Genomic DNA, 19877 nt, shown 5'->3' on the forward strand with positions numbered 1-19877 from the left:
GACTTTCATTAACTAAATAACAAAATTTGTACAATGTATAGCTCAAAGCTAAGACATGAAGACATTGAAATTCAATACACGTTTCACATAATTATCTTATTGTGTTGTGGAGATGTACCATATTAAAATTTATATCATTTATTTGGCTTATTATATTGCACCATAGCTTAGGGTGTCATATATCAACAACAATACTGTCTTCCTCTCCCATTGTCTTCAATGATGCGGTCACTTATTTGCTCACGCATCTCTCCCTCTTCCCACCCCAAACCCTCTTCCCGACCCCAAAAAAAGAAGATAGTATCATCCCAACACTCAGTTCAATTATTGTAAAAGAAGATATTAATCATTCCGAATTTTGGAGAAAACACGTTGGTGTTGTATGTTCGTGTTATCACAGATTATTGCGCCGTGCACCCAAGTCAATAAACATCAGTACTTTAAATAATAGAAGAGTTATGAACCTGGGAGATTAATCACTTTGTATCATTTAAAATATCTTTACTTATACATTTAATGAACATCAGAGATCGTTTTCTCTTCATCTAATTCCAATTCCGATTCACTAGGTACTTTAAACTGCATTAAATCTCCCTAATACAAGAACATAACCGGTGTATTATGTTCATCAGTTTGTTATTAATGCTAACAATTCATATTTTGTTCAATCAGGTTTCCAAACTGACATACAGTGAGGATTTGTTTAAGAAAGGAGCAACTGAACTCCCTGGAGCCGATTTGGAAGGAAAGAGTAAAAAGAGCAAGAAGAGTAAAAAGAGCAAGAAGAGTAAAAAGAGTAAAAAGAAGTAAAAAGAAAGCTCTACTTAGCATATACTGAGTCTAAGTCAAGTACATTGTGCTTCATTAATTAGAATGGTTTCATCTTTCATATGTCTCTTTCTGCTTACTGTATATATGGTAACATGTCTATCCAACATTCACCTTTAAAGTACGATACATGATAATATCAATCTTAAGATCCCTCATCATCATTGTCTCTGCTTTAAATATTTGGAATAAGATGGTCTGGTGCATGAACGATTTCCTTTCTCTTGCTCAGTTTAAGTGTTATTATAACTCGAATTTGATCTTTATACATTTTATAAGTATTTCCATCTTAAAGTTAAGTTAAGTTAAATGTTAATCGCATCAATCTTTTATCCAGACAATAATTTTGCATCTATGTTGCTCTAAGTATTTTTCTTCTCTTCTATATCTGTAAATCCTTGAAGGCCTTCTGTTAAATTTTGTAAGAGATGTAACTGCATTTAACTTGTTTTTAGCATTTTTACTCTATTTGTGTACATTATGTCCATGCAGGAAAAAACAAACATTGAAATAGAATGAAAAAAATGACTAGATATCGTGTAGGTAACCAGTATCTAATGTTTTACTAATCGAGAGACGTTTTGATTTTAACAAGACTAATGTTGGGCTGAATTTTATCCTTTATATGGTATTGCCCAACGAAAAGCAATTTATCTAATAGCTGTTTTGTTGCTTTGACTTTTATTAATTCTACAATGTATGGAATGTGTACCCTCATGACACAATGAATGCTGATGATACTTGTGATAGTACATACTAGCTGCCTGGCAAAAGGTTAGTTGCATTTTGCTCGTGTAAACGTAACAGAAAGGAGACCTCTTACATGATTTATTGAAATATCGGATCAAGACAGAGGGGTATTCCAATACAACAGAGAAATGATGAATAACTATCAGACACTTCATCCTTTTAGGCTCTTCAGTTTAATTGTCTAACTTATGATTATGTACTGGAATGTACTTCTGAGTTTAATAATCATATTATTGATGCAAGAAGTTTTGATAAACTAGTGAATCAATATGGAATCATGCAGCCTGACTATTAAGTCGACCTGTCGCTCTTTATGTTTAAACTTTCATTGGTAGTGGTAAATCAAGTAATTCTTCATGGATGTGATATGTTTGGATCTTATTATCTTATATTATGTAAATTAATTAATGTTGTTAAGTATACTATCAATTGTAGGTCATGAATGGATGACATAAATCAATATTAAGTCTAACTAATCAGATACAAACCGGCGAGTTTACTTATGGGGGTATACTAGTTATAAGCTGTTGAGTGGTACACGTTTCAATCTCAAACGATTAACAATTATTGTCGACATTATTCATGATCTATCCTTCAGTAACTTGCATTAATAGCATTTTGCCAAAACAAATGTATATTGTCTGTAAAGAGATTACCTATCTTGAGCATTACTCAACCTTGTTGGAACAAATAGTGTTGGCAAGTCTAAATAAGTTTTCGATTCGCCACAATGTTTAAACCCATACCATATACATTCTAACGTGTGTCCTGAAGATTTCGCTCGATCAATTTGTATTCTCCAAAATAAAATAAGGGCTATTTATGGAATTGTCCAAATGTTGTAATTGAAACATGGCTCGTTTTAGTACACGCAAACATAGATGTTGATCTTAATAGACCTATTCAATATGCGAGAACTGTCAACATCTAGGATACTTTGTAGATCTGAGCCGAACCGCGCGAAAGTGAATAAATAGTTTTGCAACGTAAACAAAGGAAACGCTATGATTTCTGTACATTTAAACCATAAAATACCAAGCGTTTAGTGTGGCTTGTCAACCCCCAATATTGGTTAGGAATGATCCTGTTGGTATTCTTAATATGAATGCCTAACATCAAATATAATTACATAACCTAACCAGTGGTGATGAATAAATCTTCGTTCGAAATGTGGAAATCCAATAAAATAACTCATCTGGAGCCCGGAGTCATGATGTTCATACAATTATCCGACAAAACGCGTCCAAACCAAAAAAAAACGCTTGAAATTAAAAACTCCTCCTTGGATAGCACAAGCGATGAATGATTTTACAAATGGGAGATGATATCCAAAATTAAATCTATGTGAGAATTCCTCTTATTAGTTATTGCAGCTGATAACATAACGTAGTGTAGATGAGTAGTAGTATACAGTTCCTTGAGTCTAGCAGAAAAATCTTGCTTCTTTGTGAAGTCCTTCTACTAAGATGACTGCACATGGTATAGATCTACAGAATTGTGTCATGTGCTTTTTTTAGACTGTCTCTTGATTGACCAGTTGTTGCCATGGTACAACAACAACTATTAGGGTACAGTAGTGAAGGTATTTCAACAAGAATGAGCTTGCCTGATCTTAATTCTATTGAGTGTCAATGTTTAACAGGCTGACCAGTGGTGAACAAAAGAGATGGTTTCAAAGGGAATTGCTGGTCTGTTGTTGGTGAAAAGCAACTGCTGGTTGTGTAGTAAAATCAGCTGACAATTGTAAACAAACTGTGATGAAGTGCAAATGTTTTAAGAATTGATGATAACATTTCGCTACAATCCCCTCACACATGTTTGTTGCAAATTTCACTTTTCTTGGGAGGGAAAAAATTGTATACCATGTTATCAGTCAGCTTTCAGTGACACACAGCAGCCGTTTTTTGTTTTTGTTATGTAACGATTGTGTCCATTGGAATAATCGGCATGGGACACCTCGTCGGATGCTGTAGAAAATACTCAGGTCATGAAATCGATATCATATGATAGATAACACTGTTCACTCAGCATTATTGACATGTTTCGTTATGTAGGTGTTAGGAATTACAAGAACTTAAATTAGACAATCTTACGCTAGCAACGAGTGATAAAGCCAGCCGGAATATTAGGTCCATATGTATGAAAGCTTAGCTATAACGTAGGTTTTATGGTCAATTGCAAAATTTGGATCTCTGTTAATAAATTTATGACTGATACTATATATAAGGATTTTTTGGGGGGAGGGGGTGGGAGGTATATCAACACCTAAACCACTTTTTTAGTAGAGCAGTACTGATGCGCCAATAGAACGTAAGGTTGGTTGTTAATGCGGCGCATAAGATGTGGTCATATTTTAAGCTATTTTTCAAACATAGTGACTAATTTACTGCATCCATTATACAAAGTATTTGCCCACTATTTTTTTTTTTTTTTGCCTACGTAGGAAATTATTGGCTCCACTAAAGCAGTAAGTTTGCCCATTTCCAAATCAGTATCATATATGTTAACACATTAACGCAGTAATTTTGCCCATGTAGTTAATTATTTCGATTTATTTCTTACCTACATGTCCGTAATAGGGATATGCGTTAGCACAAGAAGTAAAACAAGAAGGCTTTATTCAGCAAAAGATAATCATGCCATATCATGTATATCACGTTATCATTCACATAACATTTTAAGAATAAAGTAAGTTCACTGGAGGTATTTATGGTTTATTAATATGGATCAAATAAGACAACAATAAATCTGAATTAAAACTATATTTGTTTTTTAAGTAGTGGTGTTTTGAACGATATTGAAACACTTGTACTGAAAACTGTACAGGAAATATGATGTTGCCCATGCTGGAAATTAGAAAATAGCAACTGAAGCTGCCCAACTAGTATATTATTGGTATTTACTTTACTTTTGCGATCGTTCATTAGTTCATAAATACAACTATGAATGTTAATCTTTATAGGCTATGATCAGTTTAGAAATTAGTTTAGAATAACTAATGATCGTTGATCTGTACTGACTTTCTTGCATCTTAACAGATGAGTTTCGATCTGATTAAAAATGAAAAAAAATGTCTCTGTTTTTATCAAGTTATAGATTGTTGGAAATATTACTATACCTCTGTGATCTTTTATCACTCTGATATATGTGTGAACTGTGTTGTTTGTCTATGTATACTGCTAAGTATATGGACATAACCGTGTTGTAGCTCTTTATAGGCTTTCAAATATCTTGCGTTTGCTAATTTAAATGGGTACAATTAATATATCGTTAGGCTTATTTTCTCAATTATCATTCTTAATATTTTTAACTTGTGTACTTATTCTGACAGGATTTAAGATCCTGGGGTCACTGCTTTGAAATAGCCAATACATTGCTCTCTCAAAATTGATTAATATGATTTAATATTAACAGTCTCACAGGGACAACGGCGCGGTTAGAGGAGTAAATGTGTGGGTTTGAACCACCCCCACAATACTTCATTTGCCATGTCTAAATGTTTTCAATTTAAAAGTCATAAACTAGAAAATAAATTTGTGTACACATTCAAAATCATCAAAATGCTTTTTGGAGTTGCAGTGTATCACACATCAGTACCACCGTGAATGAATTACGGGACCATAATTCTAGGACTTGGAAATTGACAGCTTACCGTCAAAATGACCACGTCTTTTTTCATATACCTCTTAATACGTCGAAGTATTGACTTCTTGCCTCAAACGTATGATATAAAAAAAATCGTATTTTTTAAAAATACAGAGCCGTGGCCACTGGGAGAATATAAACACGTTCGTCCTCCGCTTCATCCCGTAACGTTATTCTTCCAAATAGCTTAGTATGTTTTATAATACACTCACTCAATTTCGTAGACGTAAATGTAGTTAACTGAAATGATATCACCTTTTTCCATGTAAGCTCGCTTACCGACACAAAATGTTTCCCAAAGCCCTCCTAGAACCGATGTCAGCAAACTACCGATACCCTCCTCATATCTTAAATTCGCATTCATAATAAAGGCAGAGCCTATACTGTGCCATCAAAAGTCATATCAATACAAAGTTTATGGGGACTACATTTGTTTTTTCCCCTCACAAAACGAAGGATGACTACACGCATATGCCACTATCTCATAACTCAATTGCTGATAGTTTCCTGCCTACTCTACTGCCGTTGGTGCCCTAGCTTTCACTACAACGTTCATTTCAAATATGGGCTCCGCCGTCCATGTCACATACTAGCTTCCTTCAACTTCTACATCGGTCAGTTGTTAGGATTGTTGGGATTACACATATCCTCAGCTCTTATTGTAAACATAATAGCACATGCTATCGATTTATCAGATTTGTCAGCACAATCAAGTATTTGCTGTGATGCAAAACTTTGAAGAATTACAGTAGTTATTGTAATCCCTGTTTGAATCGGCTGCCTATCAACATGATGTTGTCCAAGTCCTATGATATGGCAATTCTATGCGGCGTGACACCTAGGTGACGATAATTCATTCACCCTTTAATGGAATACATTATCGAGTGTTGATTCATATTTTGTTGTTTGAAAGTTTACAGATAATGTGGCAAATATATTTGTTTTCTTTCTCCATTGCCGATAAAGTGAAATGTTAAGATGAAATAGTCAACTTTTCAGTGGAAATCTTGAGATTTCGACCTGTTTCTACTATTCCGACAGAACATTTTCTTCACTTCTTAATTAAATATCATATTTTGAGATAAAGAATCTCTGGATTGAAATAAACGTCATATAAATATATGGACTTTTATGACCGTCTCTCCGACTTTGAGTCCGAATTGTCAGTTTTTTGTCGGACCTCTTTATGTGGCGTTATGTTGTTATCGACGGGTAGCTAATTTGCAAGCAATATGAAGATGACTATACGTAGGTGAAGATCACAGAGATCCAAATTTTTCAAACACATTGTGTGAAAGTATGAAACAATGAGAAATCTTGATCTGGTTTTGCTAACCAATTATTTTGCATCATTTTAATTTTTGTAAAAATCTTCAATTTTTTCTTTCGGGGACAAACTGGGTGACAAACAACTCAACTCCCCGCAAGAACACTCCCCTCCCCTCTTTTTACCCCGGGCAATTTGTATTTGAAAAAAGCTCACGTATGATCAGTTACTTGCAAAGACAAAAGTCACACTATACGAAGGAAACTCGAAAAGAAAAGACAAGTACAATGTTGAATTTGAACTTTTATGAATGTTGAATTTATAATTTACCGTACATATGTGTACACAAGTTTGTTTTCGTTCATTTCTAGAGGCCAGGTTATATGGTGTGCACTAATCATAGCTGTATATTACTTTGATCTAGAGAAAATGACGTGTTGATTCTTTGTGGAGTTGCTTCATGCTCTTTAAGAGGAGAAAGCACAATGTGTGTGGGTGCTGTGACCGGCATCTCCTGGTCCAAGGTTCTCCCGTGCCCCATGTGAGCTGCAATAGCTCATCCATGTAGAGTAGGGATCACCACTGCTGATTTGGAAGTCCACTGCAGTACCCTGGTAATGCCAGGAGTTAGTTGAATGGCAAGCTCCTGCAAGGCAGTTTACCTGTAGGAAGAATGTAGTAGTGGGAATAGTAAATTTAGAACATTACTCAATTATCATCTTCAGGGTGTGAGCAATCCAAATAATTAGGACAAAATTGTTATTCTTGTCTCTACTTAAACGGCCCTGGCCCTGTAATGGTACGTATTGTGAGAAAGTGTTCCCTTAATTATCGCCTCGCCGATCTAAAAGATCATAACTATGGTATGGTATGTAATCCGGGCCGGCCTTGAATTTCTTCAACCCTTAAATACTTCACACAGTTAATAAATCGAAAATGACATTGCCGGTACATGAATACCTTTAAGGTCTCTTATTAAGGATGTTCAGGGCTTTTATTCTTAGGTACCTTAAAATATTGCAGATTTATTTCACACCAATGTTGCAGTGTGGTACGAAATATGTGTACATAAATTGTTAAACATATATATATATATATATATATATATATATATATATATGTATATATATATATATAAATATATATATATATATATATATATATATATATATATATATATATATATATATATGGGGTGGGGGTCGATGTATTTCGTAACCTAATATGCAACATGCTAGCTCGTGCATGTGTATGTGACGTCTTGCTTGTAAATTCGATCTCTAATAAAGAAAACTGTGATGGCCTTCAATCTCTTCATGTGGATGTCCCATCGTTTATAGAGTAGCACAAAAGTAATTTGACTGTTATTGTATTATAAAAAACTTATTATTTATTCTGGAAGTCGGAAGTCACTTGAGGTTATCAGAGGTAAAACGTTGACGATTTGTAATGAAATGAAACTTTCAGAAATTCAAATTTTGTATGAGTAACTATATTGAGTTTTAAAGGCCAGTTCACGGTGGAGGTCAAATGTCGTTTAAAGTCATCGAAGGTTTGTGTGAAATTATTGTTAAGATGATGTGTCCAGGTGGAATCTTGTATATGTCTCATGTTTAGTATGTCGACGTTCCATATTGAGGAGATGAACCGTGATGGTATCAGTACAACCATTTTATGGCGTAAAAAGTCTAAAACCTTATAATCAATATATCCCAGAGAACGAAGTTGAGCTGAGATATACTTCATATCAGGAGTCATATAGAGAAGCAACGCGTACTGTGTTGATCTCAATGGGCAAAGCCAATAGACTACCATAAAAATGATAATAATCATATATTTCTTTCTGCCGCCATCAGTTGAATGGTTGATGCCTGCCACCCATTTGCTTAATCTCGACGGAAGTTGTCCATATTGCTGGCCTTGGTTACATTAACTGTAGATTGAATGTACTTAATATCAATGCAGGTCCAAACACGGAATCCGTCAAAACGCTTCTTGTCGGCATTAATTTGATCTGAATGAAAATCAGTGGCAGTATTCGGAGGCGACACAAATGTATACAAGGAAAAGATCAACATTTGTTTCAAATCATAAACAAACGTTAATTTTTATCAACTAGATCATCTACTAGGGTTTGAATGTTTAAATGATTGTTTTTAAATCAAAGTTGGTATCCGGGAAACAAACATCAACTTGATTAAGAGGCTAACGTTCATACTTATACCATTCGTTTTAATACCCAAAAGCAACAGAAAGAAAAGAAGGAAAAACAACGTGATCTCTCCTATAAGCTTGTTCACATTATCAGCAAGCTAGTATTCCAGCAATTCAGTGTGTGGTTAGTGTGAGGTATTCAATACCAAAAAGGCAAATAAGACGTCATCTTGAATATGTTACAGTGAAAACTTTAAATTCCTCTCAGCCGGTCATTGCGCCATGAACCAACGAGATATCAATGGTTTTCACAAGGTATGATAATATTTACCTCCAACAAGGAAGTGCCTGCAAGGATGTGTCGCTCAATTGATATATGTTTGGAGTTTATTACAAAACATCGACTATACTCTGTCAGTCAGAATTGTTCAAAGTGTTTTTTTTTTCATTGCTCGGTAAGGCCAAGAGTTACCAAAGTGTATGATAATAATGCCGATCAATTAGAGGTCTGAATGAACGTATTCATTGATATCCTTTTTCTTCATTATTATTAGTATTATTACTTAGCAATGTATACATTCTGCCAGTTGCAGTTCGTGGAAGATTTATTTCATCACTTGATGCTGGACAAGTTTGTTCTTGTTTGGAGTAACGTGGACGTGAGAAATGAGGCCAACTTAATTTCAGTTCAAAGCAGTGCTTACTGTTAGAAGCGAATCTTTGGAAACAGTCCTCTTTCCAAAGAATGATGTAGGTAACTGAAAAACTTCCATAAGCAAACTAGAACATATTTCACGCACGCAAGATTATCTCAAGTTGGCTTACCAGAAGTGTTTCACACAGATTCAGCATGTAATAGCCAAATTAATTTTTGGTGTATGAAAATGAAAAAAATCAATGGTCAATTTGCCAAAGTCAACAGCAACATGGATTTCAACTTTGCATTGATGTCAGTGAATTATAAATGAATCTGTGGAAAATCTACAAGAGTAGTACAAATGAAGAGAAGGGAAGTCCGGGTATCACATTATCGAAACGTTGATGCATGTTTGTATTTCTGGTTCATAAATACTGTACTTAACAAGGACAAAATACTACACCAAAGCATTTGCTTAACTGATCTACAACTAAGGAGAAAAATGGCTCCCAAATCAGGAGAAAATTATCCCAAATCCCCAACATTAAGTGGTATATGAACAATCATACATGGTCATGACGTCACAGATTCACTTTGCTCCCATGTATCAAAACTCGGTTGACAGCATGTCATCGCTACAAAATGTTCATATATACCTAATTTTAAAAATCCTAAGTGTTGAAATAGGACTTTAAAAAACAAGGGTTTTGTTCACTTCAAATTCCTTATGCTGATTAAAAGTTATATGGATGTTGTATTTCTATAACAATTTTAATTTTTGACAAACAATCCTTTAAACAGCTGAGGTTCAATAATAAACGTGACTGGAATATGTAGTATAATACACACATATAATGCCAGTTCCTTGAATGTAACAGAAAATTTAATAGCATCATTTTACGTACTGACCATATTCACAGATCAGGGGTATACATCACATATAGAACGTAAACTGAAATTTTCAGTCGTATGCATTATTCACTCAGCTTTTAGAAATGATAATTCACTTCATCCAGTTCATTCAATTGTGTCTAACTTCTCTTAAAACTCCGTTAACTGTCACAATTAGTTTATGTTTATGCTATCATAAGATCTAAAAAAATATCACAGTGTAAATGGCTCCTGATTTGTTTTAAATAAATAGGACCCAGCCAACCGGTAGGCTTCGCAATAATTTGGGCAATCTGGACAGTGAATATTTGACGTCACAGCTATGTTCGTAAAGCATATAAAGATAGTCAAACTTAAATTAGAAAGTTTTAGTACTGTGATGCAGTGGCGGAGCTAGGGGTATTGGTCAAGGGGGGCGAGAATGGTCTGTAGGGGCGCTTTCGACACTATCTAAGCGGAGCGCCACCACAGGTTGGCGCGGAGAGTACAGAAAGTTTTTGAGTAAAGATACTTCCTAGATCGCCGGAAATGACCCTTTCCGGGCCTTGCTAATTTTCAGATAAACGAAGAATAAACAGGTGTCATCGCCAACAAAATGGGACAAATGTCAATAGGTAGATGAGAGCGCTATAAAAAAGTAAATAATCGCGAATAAGTTAAAAGTGGTAAAAAGCTGAAAAGGGCGCCAGCAGTCCATTTTAGTCCGTCAGGGGGGCATCCTCCCCCCCCCTTCTGACTGTATGGACGCTCCGCCACTGCTGTGATGCAGGTGTGTTGTCAAATTTTGTTCTGGTTATTTGCGATGAATATGAGAACCATCTGAAATATCATTTTCAATAGAGATCAAGAGCTAGCAAAACCACATTACCTGAAGATTATAACCATCGTCCAGAAGATCCAAAATGTATTGTAGTACAGATGTACTAAGATATGTGGTACCACCTGGAGCTGTTCCAGACGAACAAGTGTAACTGAAAAAAAAGATATATATATGTACAATTTGTAAAATGAACTGAGCTCCATTTTAGCTCCAATGATGGGTTTAGTTGGTGAGTGGATTGATCAACATAAGACATGTTGAAAACATTTTGGTTAGCTTAAAGTCTAAGTTTTTATTCGACACAGTCGACATAGTCACGTTTCATTAATCAATGAATGTCTTCAAGCAATCTCATGTTATTAACGTCATTCAACCACTCTTAAAACTTAAGTATGTATCCAAATAAAGTTAAATAAAGCCAAATTACGACGGTTTAACTAGTTAAAAGTTTAAAAGTTTCTATATTTTACTCTTTGTTGGGGGTAGGGGGACGGGGAGGGCAACCTATATACCCAAGTTTTGGTTAATATTTGCTCAAATTAGAGTGATCGCTTATCGTGCATTATGTTCAATGGTCATTGATGAGTAGACAAGTTCCATTCAAAACTTACCTTTTGTTTTTTGTTTGTTGTTTTTTTAAAAGAGAGTTTGCATGCTCTGCGATAAAGACTCATATAGGGCATATTCAAATCTAAAATGATACTTGTTAAATATTAAGAATAGAAAGATCTTTGAGGCAACCATTCAGAAAAGCTCCATCCTCCAACCCCCTATATGTCAACAGAAAGATCAGAAAATACCTTGATCGCCGGGCTGCGCCACCGTTACATGTGTCTACAATGTTATCATATGCCGAGGCACCATCGTTTGAACCTTTTGAATTCAAATATCCGTTGTTATCCAACAGATACACCCTTGCATGATTCTTAATGGCACAGGCAAGCTCCTGACGTGATCCACCACTAGTACTGCAGGTTCCTATCAAACAAAAATCATGAAACGTTGAAATGTCAGCATAGATCCATCAATCCATTCACCCATCTCAATCCAGGGAACGGGGTCATGACTTCCCCCCCCCCCCTTGGTTTGCACCTTAAAGAAAGGTGTCCCTCCTTAAGTCAGCAATTCAGGCTACGTCGACGGGTCCGATCAATATCAATTACATTATCGGTAGACGTAGCTTCTTTCACTGAACTATCAGATTAAAGAAAACTATTATATTAAAACACATACATTGGCATGATATGTCTTCCATTAAGACAGTACTAATGCCATATCTCTGTTCTGTACATGCTTAGTGGTTTGACCGAAATCCGCTAATGTGTTTTCATTGAACATGAGTGATTCTCTGCAGCCGATAGACGTAATGCATGTAATCCTGTACATGAATTACCGTGGTGCTATAGGTAGATAAGCATGGTTAACGTTTGACTGCACTTTAATATTTAAACACACGTATCACCTGATATACATTACTTTATAAGATCCCCCATACCCCTCCCTCACTTTACCAAATTACCCCCATCTCCCCCACTCCTCCCCGATCCCTTGCATGATTGTATTGTGTGTAGTAATACGTTTACCAATCCTAAATTTAATTCAACTCTATCATAATGTGAACAAAGAGCAATCGTCCTCCGTAGTTTCATGTACAAACCTGATGGCTTGGTGAAGCAACATTTGACACCGGCTGGCTTGGTCGGACATAGGTTGGAGATGTAGAAGTTACCTGGACACTGTGATGTAGATACACAGCTTCCAACATCTCCTGCCGTGGAATGGTCATACGTAGCACACTCAGTGTCACTGTCGGCTGATCAAAACAAGAATGAGAAATTATTGTGTATGAAATGTAGTACTTTTCACAATATGTTTTTAATGTATATCCGAATGATTTCGTAGTTTTTTCCTGCTCGAGGTTTTCTTTGAGTTGGTGAATATCGTATAATCAACACATCTGTCTAATCTCGAACACATAGATGACATCAGACTGTCAAAGACTTGCTAGTCACATTATTTTCGTAGAAATAAACAATAAACTGTAACGTTAATGACAGAATGCGCTACATACAGGTTCCGCCGACAAATCGTTTTATTTTATTTTTATTTTTACATGTTACATAACACACACAATCGACAGAATAAATGTATTCGAAATTCACAATACTCTCAGTTGCCTGGACAGGGCGTCGTATACCAACATATCATTTCCAAAACTTACATAGAAATGGTTTTGCTTCCAAATATATAGATAAAACAGCCTGGTGAAATATGCACCCTCGTTGACTTAACGGTGTTAGCTATATTGTGCGGTTATTATAACATTGCAGTGAATTACATGATTACCGATTGAACTGTAGAGAAAGGTCACAAAAAAAGGGACAATGCATGCTCAATTGTTATCTCCAAACTAGCTTATTTGACTACATGTCTTGTCAGGGGCGTAACGATGAGCCCGGGGGCTCCGGCTCCTGTACCAAAGGATCACTATCAGAAGTTCCAAGCAAGGGCGACCGCAGAAATGTTCACAAGGGGGGGATCAGTTGGTCATGTAGGTGTAACATACTACTTGATACTATCTAAGCGGTGCGCCACTACTAGTTGGCGCGCGATTTTTTGGGGGGCCACAAAATACTCCTAGATTGTCGGAAAAGACTCTTCCCGGGCGTTCCAAGTTGCATTTACACATCGGTTATTTAGAGATATCATGTCTTAGGACTTTGACTTTCAATAATTTCAGTAATGCATTATGGGTCCGTATGCAATGAACATAACTAGAGAACTGTTGGTTGGGTGAAATCATTGAAATATCAAATTTTTATGTTTTCTTTCCATTTTTGATTTTCCATGGGGGGGGGGGGCAAGTGACATCCCGCCTTGCCTCTCCCTGCGAACGCCCATGGGTCCAACGATTTATGCAGGATCAATGCAGAGGGGCTTGGTTTAGAACATTTGAATTGCCATTTAGCATTTACACATTGTTTCCTGCTGAAGAATATGTTTTAATGCTAAAATACATCACGAGAAATGACACAACAATACTACTTTTGGTCGGGGCCTCAGCACGGTCCGAGCCCATAGGAGTTACGTTACTGTGTCTTGTGAATAGACTGGATAATGTATGAAATTATTCATTGAGGAAAGCCTTAAATATGTTATAAATACATGCATCAGTTCAAGTCAACGTTCAGTCCACAGGTAAGGCTACATACATCAAAAGGCAAATTAAAAGTGTATGCATAGATACAGGACATACTTTACAGAAATATCTGTAAAACAGTTTCCAAAATACGACACTCCAAATTCATATGACGCATCAGCCACATTGTTAAGTCTCCGACATGAACGTCCCGCAACTGCACAAAGAACCTTTGTTTTTACACAACAACCAAAAAGAGTGACTTCCGGTTACTCGAGCTATAGTTCTCTTTACTGGATTTTGATTGATCAATAGTTATATTGCTATGCAAATTTTGTCTAGACTAGGATTTTTTTCATCATCTTCTTGTGTACACTTTTACGTGTAAATTCATGACATGTGCCATTGGTTCTGTTGTAGTTTAAATAGTCAGTCCTTAATTGTTATGTGAATACCTTTTGATTGACTAAACTCTTCAATCTTCCATCTTGTGAACAATTGCACGTGGTCTGTGATGCCATCATGGTAGATGTCGTCCGAAAGCTTTACTTTCCTATAGTAATATCCTCATTGATTTATTCTTGAAATGTGATACATTTGAGAATAGTTGTATAACTGTAAATGTTCTATGTATTCAGACGTTTACCAAAATGCAACTTTATGTAGAAAAATAATTTCTTCCGTGAATAAATGATAGAGAAAAAAAAATTCTCAGCCTAATTGTTGTGATGACATCATTCATACTGATACTGTCAGATCGTTCTTACCCAGTAGCGTAAATTACCGGTACATTCCGTTCAGACACCAGTGGTGCTGATCCTACGAGAAGGGGGGGGGGGGTGAGTGGCGGTGACATGTTCAGAAATCAATATATTGCAGCTGATGCCTTCCTCGGACCGGGAAAAAGTGGCTAGTATTAATATTTAACGCCAGGTCGGTAATCAAAATGAGCCTGTGTACTTTAGTCTTTATAGCCCATTGCATATTCATTTGGTTATCGAAATGTGCCACTTTCTTAGTCTGCCGTCGGGCCTACCAAAATATTATTAAAGCAGCCGAGTCCAGTAACATACACTAAATGGCCCAGACTACTGCTTACGGTCCCATGCTTTCATCAAATAGACCGCTGAGATAGTTATCGGCCCACTGACAAATTGGTATAATTTGATCAAAAATATCTATTACAAATGATTAATTGTGTTTTGCAAACTGGTTACGTGTGTATGGCATCCAGTACTTAATGGAATAACTCACCATATTGACGTAAAGGCTACCATAGATGTGAGAACAAAAGTATTATTTCACTTATTTTCTGGCACGATTTTAAAGGATACCGCCTTGTACAATCTCTGTCATCTGTTCGTGTTTCCATTAAAAGTAGTGATTGTTGCTCAATGAACTTTTGGATTCCCTCCAGAAAAGGAGAATTGTAAACGAAATATAACAACATCATATTAACTATACCAGAGTAAATATAATGAATCTTGCTTAAAATCGGTAGCATGTGCTACTAGGATTACAGTAAGTACTGTGTTTATGTGTAATTCCGACAAGTCCAGTTGATGCATTTGTTGGGATTAAATATAATCTCAGTTGTTACTATAAACCTAATAGCACATGTTACCGATTTATCACATTTGTCAGTACAATCCAGTTTTTACTGTGGTACAAAAGTTTTAAATTTACAGCAGTTACTGCAATCTCTGCAATGTGAATCGGTTGGCAAAGGTCATGATTTTCTTCAAACTTTCGCGTCCTTTCTTCGCGGCGTAGCACTTCCATGTATTGTCCTCAGAGAGCTTGATTCTGTAGTCATGTCATTTTTGCATATTATAAACAAACGATGCAGCATAAAAAAACTGTTTTACTCACCGGTGAAACAACACTTAATGGAAATACCGTAGCTAGGGCACAGACCAGAAATGTACTTGCCACCAGGACATGAAGATGTAGAGATGCAATCCCCTTGGCAACCGTAGTCCGGATGATCATAGTTAGTACATTCAGGATCGTTGGCTAACAGTAATAACCAAAAGAGATAATTTTGTATCCTAAGAAGCAATTTATCAAATTCTTTTCATTTATCTTTCTTTTTTATGTTGGAAACTATATGATTCGAATTTTGTAGGTGATAAACACGAACGCACCGTTGGCTGAAATAGTTGTATCCGCTGCCAGTATCCTTTGCGTTGAATGTTATTTATTGATTTTGGTTGGAATTCATAAAAGAAAGGCAGAATATTTATAATTAAAACGTAATTTAAAAAAACAGTTGATGAAAAAATACGAACATTTAAGCGTCATCATACCAATGCTTGTGATAAAAGCTGTATTTCTTATGTTTCTAAATGTGATAAAAGAACAGGGCTTCCATTGTTGGTCTACATACATTCATAACGAATAAATATGAAATTGCATTCATCATATGTTATGAGATGTTTGATAAATAATAAAAAGGTTAAATGATCAACCCTTAATGCATGATACCTCCCAATAATCTGATTTAATAAACATGCTATTAAACATAATTTCCACGATTCGATTACATTAAAAAGCACCAATAATAAAAAACACAACAAACACATAACTCTGTGGGGAAAAAAAGTTGATTAACATATTAAAAATAAGATCCTACACAAAAATATCACGTTTCTATAACACATTTATCATTGTTATCTTGTGTAATTGAGTGTTACTGAAGGCATGTTATGACCATTCATTTTTAAACTTGCATTTCGGCTCCGCTATCTACGTTAATGTAACATAAAAAAATCTTTACAAGTTTTAAATGATATAAGTAGTAAAAGTGGTATTCAACACAATGTTTTTGAATTTGTTTGACAGTATTCAAAACATAACACTATACAATCACTTTAAAAGTGAACAGATAAAGAATATGTTTCATGTTATCAGATGATGATATATAGTATTGCTAAAGTATGGAATTCTGTTATTATCCTTTCTCTTGTTATGATTCGAACATATTTTAATAATTATGATTTGATGATTATGTTTTTCTCTTTTTTTTTCTCTCTTTAGTTTCGTCGGACGGTTTACCAAACATACATCTATTTCTCTAAATACGATTGCAATTAACTAAGACATCACCCTAGATGTTCATTGAATACATGAAAAGTAGTGAGCAATAAATAAGTTTCGTTCAATGCGCAAATATTTCGTTGGCTGGATACTTGTCATAGTGGTATAAAAACTAAATATGAGAAGCTAGACTTACTACTCTCATGTGTCACTTTTTTAATACTTTGTTAAATATTTCATTAACTATTTAAATGTTGATAAAATATCATTAAAATACAGCGTACCAAATGTAATATAAATATTAAAAAAATATCCCGTTTAATACCATCTCTGATGAAATAAAGGCGGATTAATGCGGATAATAATATTATCGCAAGTTAAAACATCAGGAAGCAGCTAGAGTTTAATAATAATGTTACATAATTGCTTTATTGTTCGATAAGGTTTCCTGTTTGGATAAGCTAATGGGTAGCATTACCCGAAAATTAAAAGCAATGATGAATCTTGCATGTAAAGCAGATTTATTTCTGTCGTGGTATGAAGTAAAGTCATCTATAATCAAAGAATGTTCAACAATTTGGTTCCAGATATGCTGAAAAATGCATTTTCGTACTTTTCTGGTACTTAACATTGATAGTTCATTAAAATTGGAAGGGCATATAACATGACAACACCCTCTACCTCCCTCCCCCCCCCACAACAATAATAAAAACAATAATGATATTAAGGTATTTAGAAAACAATGAAACAATTCACGTACTTACGTTTGACGCACGTTTGAAGTATACTTATGTCAACAATTCACGTACTTACATATTCTTACATACGGTGACTAATAAATTGGACATAAAAAGTATGACAACTATGATTGTATACTAACGCAACTGGACATACGTAGCTTCTAACTGCGTCAGACTTGAGACGTTGAGAAACAGGCTAATTAAAAAACTAAGTTAGAAGTACTCTGTGTTTTGTAAAAATAAAAATAAAACATCAAATTGCTTTTGGGGATGTTTACATCCCACGAAATGTTCTTGTCCTGACGTGGTGGTATAATTAATTGTACGGAGTTTAAGCATACAAATGATATCGGTTAAGCAAAATGAAATAATATCAACTTATGGTTACATTTCCGTAAATTTATAGATACAATGATTTTTATTTTTTGAGGGGGGGGGGGCTACAATTTACTTTCGTTTTGTAATAAATGCTTACATACTAGCACGTCTTTAGAATATAACCCCAATTACATTTATTTTGTTTCTACTTACCCTGTGATAGCGCAATAAGCGCTGCAAGAATAATTGTCGAAAACATCTTTGTCTGACGTAGACTTAGAATGGAAGTGACGAACTTGAATGCTGATTATTAAATTTGACACGTTGAAGATCAAGTATTTGTATTGCGTGCCGTGTGCAAAATGTATCACGCGTAAGATCCAAGTCTTACATGAAAAAATAATTAATTTTACCATCATGTTAAAGTTGCTAGATACACAGTGCACACATTTCGTAATTTTCAACCGTGTGCAAAAGTATCGATGAAGGAAGGTTAACAGCTGTGGCATCAATCAAATATGCAAATGTACATGTCAAATGCAGATGTGAAATCGCACCACCGTGCCCTTCTCTCCGCTTTGTAAACTATGCTTACGAACGATATGGCTATGGTTTATCAGTTATAAGGGGGAAATGTACTTTGTCTCTTCGGTTCCGAAACGCAAATATCCTAAATGTGATATTGAAATCCCCTCGTGAGAATCTATCATCTGGAAGAGAAGAGATAAGGACTTTATATACGTTTAAGAGATAAACTAGATCTTTTCTTCGATTGATTAATCTATTATTTGCAATTTCATAAACACAACACGGACAGATAATTCATTCCGAGAGGATAGTGAGGTCACTACAGAAGTTCCACTCTAGGGGCAATTATTTATGTTTGCAACACGCAAAATTCTAAATTTCACCAGTCTCTTCCTCAAATCTACAGGAAATGCCGAAATATTTAGCCTCGTTCATGTTTTAAACTTTTCTAAAAGTATTTTACTCAGGCCCTCTCAAAGAAAACAATTATTTTTTCATTCAATAGTCCTGGATGACTTTTGACGGTTTTAAGATAAGGAACATACCGGCTTTTTGAGCAATTCACATTAACACCGAAGCATTTGGTTCAGGTACTTTCTCGAGCGATACCTGTGTACTGTCTACTGTCAATTAGTTACTGTCACTTGGAGTTCCTGTGTCTTTCTATGTCCGTATTGTAAGGTTTCACATCAACCATTTTTTTTTTTTTCTTGTACATTATCTTTGATTTGCATTGAAATAATTCATGTGTTTATTTTTGACATCATTCATACCAGCTACTAGGAAAGACGAAGTAAAGAGCTATGGTCAAGTAAGTAATAAAATAAGAACTCTCGCCGTGATGTACAGTCTTGTGGCAAACCGCTTCAAATATTATTTTACATTTAATGAAATCATGATATCATTATTTGACTCACTAATATTTACGAGAAAGGAATCTCAGATATCATGACATCAATTAATGACATATTTCATTAAGCAACATAGTGTTATCAACATTTACATTCATGATATCATGAAAGGACTAAATGACATAAAATTGATTAAAAAAATCTTCTATTATCATCATATCAATATTATGTATCTGTTATGTAGTTTATTCCAATTATTGATACCTTTAA

At 35.2% G+C, this 19877-nt stretch overlaps 2 protein-coding genes across 7 annotated transcripts in view; one reads left to right on the forward strand and one right to left on the reverse strand.

Annotated features, from left to right (window-relative positions):
• The window catches only part of LOC139976813 (uncharacterized), a 177517-nt gene extending 171174 nt beyond the window's left edge, over positions 1-6343 (forward strand). For all 6 annotated transcript variants that reach the window (XM_071985611.1, XM_071985612.1, XM_071985613.1 and 3 more), the window contains one exon: positions 673-6343. In XM_071985611.1, coding sequence (XP_071841712.1) covers positions 673-810 — 138 coding nt within the window. In that variant the 3' untranslated portion in view covers positions 811-6343. The remainder of the gene's footprint in view (positions 1-672) is intronic.
• A 437-nt stretch (positions 6344-6780) lies between these two features.
• Positions 6781-18590, reverse strand: LOC139976815 (uncharacterized). The gene is made up of 6 exons (XM_071985621.1): positions 18442-18590; positions 16004-16147; positions 12650-12805; positions 11793-11970; positions 11041-11143; positions 6781-7152 (listed from the first exon to the last, which is right to left on the reverse strand). Exons 1-6 carry the CDS (start codon positions 18485-18487, stop codon positions 6958-6960), a joined length of 822 nt encoding a protein of 273 aa, XP_071841722.1. The 5' UTR covers positions 18488-18590; the 3' UTR covers positions 6781-6957.
• Between the last annotated feature and the right edge of the window lie 1287 nt (positions 18591-19877).

The sequence above is a fragment of the Apostichopus japonicus genome, chromosome 12, assembly GCF_037975245.1.
Source record: "Apostichopus japonicus isolate 1M-3 chromosome 12, ASM3797524v1, whole genome shotgun sequence".
Taxonomy (NCBI): domain Eukaryota; kingdom Metazoa; phylum Echinodermata; class Holothuroidea; order Aspidochirotida; family Stichopodidae; genus Apostichopus; species Apostichopus japonicus.